Below are 4,382 nucleotides of genomic sequence, written 5' to 3'. Positions count from 1 at the left end.
TGTAGATTCCCATCCTCTGTCAAGGCATCAAAGCCAGGGAAATCTTATGTAACTTCAGCTAAGGGCTCTCTGACATCTGGGAAGTTGAATGTTATGCTAATTGGCATTCCTGTTCAACCTCAAACTGAAGTGGATTTGAAATAAAAAGGGATATTTTTCAGTTTGCTTGTTGAAATTTCTAATTGTATTGAATTATATGTAAGACAAATCTACTTCAGAATGTATTTAACTCTTGTTTTCATCTAATTATATTTTATGTGCTATTTTACTCCATCGTAGTATCATACAATTGTTATCTTAGTACCTTTTAACAGCAATAGATAAAGGTCAGCAAATGGATAAAAGAGAATTGAAAAATTACTTTTGTCACTAGTAGTTTTGTTTTTGCGGCCGTTCACTTCTTCTTTACCAGTATTCGATACAAATGTCGATAAACCATTTGGTAGCAAGGGAATTCAGCATTTTGGCTTTAGCATCTTCCTTTAAATCAAGGCATAATTATGTAAGGTTGGTAAATTCCTTGTAGACGTTTTTGCATAGAGTGGAATACTTTTGTACTCTTAATAATATTATTATATTATATTTTGCTGTTAAGAAAAGTTACAATTTGTGAAAAAATATGAATCCAAAGATAATGACACTATTGTTTTAAGTAAAGGAAATTTCTATTAAGGTCAAGTTCACTAACATGCAAACGCAATGGCCCTATTATTTATTTTCACTAAACATAGTAGTCGAATATCCTGATAAAAATACACATCAAGAGTAGACAATTACATATTATTTATAAAATTCCATCACTCCCAAAGCAGTAAAGGCACGACAAACAACTTGGAAACTAGAAAAATCAGAACATTTGCATAAATTCAAAAATTCTTTCTCGGTTCTTTCGCTTCCTCCGTCAAGAAACATAAGATTGTCAAAGCTAGTAACCATCTTATCTGCTTCAGTAGACTGAACTGCTTCGGGCATTATGAAGTCTACAACAACCAACTTACCGTTTTCTGGCAAAGCTTTGTAGCAATTATTTAGAATTTTCAAACAATTTTCATCGGACCAATTGTGCAATATGCCCTAAAATAATTAACAAACCACATAAAAATAGCTATTGAGTTCACTGCATATAGATTAACTTAAGCCTTAAATAATTTTTAGCTCTCCGGATATATATTTAATTTTTATTTTGAGTTAGTGATAGCTTTTTTTTATTGTTTTGAATTAAAATTTCAAATTCCTTCATGAGGTTAGTTTAATGATAGCATAATATCATTCCAATGATATATATATATATATATATATATATATATATATGAATCATTGAAATATTATTACATTATGACTTAACTCATGATAAGAAATTTAAAATGAAATTTTTAATGTATTAGAGATTTAGAATAATAAATCGGAAAATCAAAATAAAAATCGAGTATATATTAAAAAATTTAAACATTTAAGCTTTAACTTAATCACAATTAAATATACGAAGTCACGGGGGCTAATGATAATGTCTAGACTAACCTTCAATAGTATGGCATCACCCTTTGGAACACTTTCGAACATATCTCCTTCAAAATGCTCAATCCCTTCATGGACATGAGAATTCACTCATTAGTGTTATATATGACTATATGAGTATTTAATTAAGGTAAGCCACCAAGGTTAAAGTTCGCCTTCTCATACAAGGTAATTGAGTAGTTGCTTATGATAAATTGTAATAGAACAATGCCAACTAGAATAGAAAAAAGGTATGCATAGGAGTGTTTGCAGGTTATCTTGGATTGATAATTTGATAGTATTAAGCAGAGAAAAGTCAAAATCTGATTTGATATTCATCTCCTTTTTAATTACCACTTACTTAGTTTGATTTTAAATTATAATTCGAGCTAATTAAAGCAATTTAATTTGACTGGATTTTTTAAGAAGTAAAATAAAATTTAAACACATAATAAATAATAAAAGCCAACACAAAAATTATATATACCATAGGTCTATTACTATATGATAAAATGTAATGTAATTCGTTATTTTAGATTAAGGTTACTAAAAGAAAAGCTACAAAATATCACAAAAAAAAAAATTGAGTCATCAAATAATTTATTTGCCTTTGCTGTAATTTTATTTAATTTTGTGACTTTGGTGCTGATATATTATCTCAATGAATCTCTTCCATATAGTTCTTACCAAAATTTATTCTTTAAAGCAAAACATAAAGTCATATAAAACAAATACGAAAGGCATGGAAGAAAATTTTTCAAACTAATTCATATACAACTACTAAACTCAAGCAGCATTAAAAAAATTCCCTAGATACGACTTTTAATTACAAAATTCAATAATCTTTTTACATTCGTAGTTATATAAATAACTATTCAGTTAATTATATAAGTAAAATTATATACGTGTTCATAAATTAGATTAAATTTTGATTCGATTAATTTTTAAATTAGAATCTGAAAATATATTCCGATCCATAAAATTTCAGTTTTTAATATATTTTTCTAGTATGTTTGGTTGTTCAATTTGATTTTTGATCGTTTGTACTAATTTGGTTAAAGTAGAAAAAGAGATATATACCTGGATAAGTTGGAGCTTGTTGTATTACTTGTGGAAGATCAAAATTAACACCCTTTATTGAAGGATACTTGTAGATTATCATATTCAAGCACTGCCCAACTCCACCTCCCACATCAATTAACAATGATATTCCTTCGAATCCAGTATATATTTCAAGTATCTTTGTCATCTCTCTTGTGCATATATTGGCCATTGCTTTATTAAAAGTATGATCCCACGCTGGATCAGATTGTATGCCTTGATAAATGGGCATTCCATGAACTTTAATGTATAGGCCATTATCACAGTCAAGAAGTATCTCCTTGAAATTAAGGCTAATTGATGAAACACAGCAGCTTGATCAAGTTAAACTCTCATTAACTCCAGAAATTGACAAGAGTAAGATGAAAATCATGACCAAATCGGTAGAAGTAGTTACACTGATTTCTTTTAAAACTAATATTAATTAATAAATTTATACTCTGTCTAGAAAATTATATATCTTTCTTGATTAACTTTGCTATTTTTAAAGATAATATGTATACAACCTGTACATAAAAGACAGGTATTGCTTGTATGCTTTATTTATGTGATGGATTTTATTAGATTTAGGTCGTAGTCTTACTTATACTTAAAAATGCATAAGGGTAATAATACCCTTAAATATACTCCCTAAAAAGGACACCCTTATAAATTAGAGCTCTTAATTGTTCAAAATTATGTTAATAAGCTAGCTCACATATTTTGATCTGGATATCGGGTACAATACCATTTGCATTCCTCTGAATAAATGTTAAGGTACATGTAAATTAACTTTTAAAAATTAGATTTAAAAGTGTAAGAATAATATAAAAATTATTCTTCAAAAGAATTATGAACATATTTTTTTTATAATAGCAATAACTAATTAGAACCTAAGATCTTGTGAAAAACTACCCTAACCCCACCACTGTACAAAATAATGAAGGTTAGTGTAATTTTCAACCAAATAAAATATAAGAACAATTAATGCTAATGTTAATGTAAGTGTATTCTATGTATGTACGGACCGATATGAGAGAATTAGTTAGATGTCAATGGAAATTTTAAATAACTCCTGGTTATTAAAAAAAAAAAAGCATATAATCGACGATGTAGTAACATCACTTACAATGCGTCAACGAGCGTTCCATGATTCATAAACGTTGAAAACAAGGCCAAAGAGCCAGTGGTTTCATCATTGACAAAGTACTTGCCAACAGGTGAAAGTTCATAGAGTCTTTCAACCCCACCATCTTCCTTTGTGCTTGTAGAACAGGTAAGAAGAGAATGACTGGCAAGTAGACACAGCATGCGATCAAGCCTTTTAGGTAAATTTTTGTGCTGAGTTGGAAGTTTAGAAGCAACCTCAGAGGCTGACATGCCTGGTGGGTTTGCCTTTGCTATGATCTCAAACAAGTTGAGCTCAATAGCAGCATTCAACACAGCAGTATAAACCATTGGGCTAAAGCTAAGTTGCATAGCAGATAGGCATGCATTGTCTTCATCATGAGGTGAACATTTTGGAAGAGGAAGAATCTCTTCATAGTTAGAACCCATGGTTTTTGGTTTGTTTCTTTTAGCTTGTCTCTACTTAATTTGCTCATTAGCAACTTGCTCGTTGATCATATATAGGCATGCCTTGTCTCTCCTTTGTCTCTTCTCATTTTTACTCTACCTCCCTTGAATATTCTACCTCCATTCCTATCTATAAGACCAAACTTTTTAAAATTATTTGTTCTTTTATATAAAACTCAACTGATATTTTTTTAGACGTTAATTATTTTTAGTCTAAAATATCTTTAATTAAA

At 29.4% G+C, this 4,382-nt stretch overlaps 1 protein-coding gene across 1 annotated transcript; it reads right to left on the bottom strand.

The window, feature by feature from the left end:
* Positions 1-679: 679 nt before the first annotated feature.
* On the bottom strand, positions 680-4,155 carry LOC114375931 (isoliquiritigenin 2'-O-methyltransferase-like). The gene is made up of 4 exons (XM_028333797.1): positions 3,704-4,155; positions 2,575-2,888; positions 1,519-1,583; positions 680-1,074 (listed from the first exon to the last, which is right to left on the bottom strand). Exons 1-4 carry the CDS (start codon positions 4,129-4,131, stop codon positions 781-783), a joined length of 1,101 nt encoding a protein of 366 aa, XP_028189598.1. The 5' UTR covers positions 4,132-4,155; the 3' UTR covers positions 680-780.
* Between the last annotated feature and the right edge of the window lie 227 nt (positions 4,156-4,382).

Source organism: Glycine soja, chromosome 11, assembly GCF_004193775.1.
Source record: "Glycine soja cultivar W05 chromosome 11, ASM419377v2, whole genome shotgun sequence".
Taxonomy (NCBI): Eukaryota; Viridiplantae; Streptophyta; class Magnoliopsida; order Fabales; family Fabaceae; genus Glycine; species Glycine soja.
Note: the sequence above shows the minus strand (reverse complement) of the source record. Positions and strands in the feature narration are given on the sequence as shown.

Coding starts and splice junctions, on each gene's coding strand:
- LOC114375931 (XM_028333797.1), bottom strand. CDS start 4,131: ATGGGTTCTAACTATGAAGAGATTCTTCCTCTTCCAAAATGTTCACCT. Junction 1,584..2,574: donor ACAAGCTCCAACTTATCCAG/GTATATATCTCT, acceptor ATGTCCATGAAG/GGATTGAGCATTTTGAAGGA. Junction 1,075..1,518: donor GTGATGCCATACTATTGAAG/GTTAGTCTAGAC, acceptor TAATTATTTTAG/GGCATATTGCACAATTGGTC.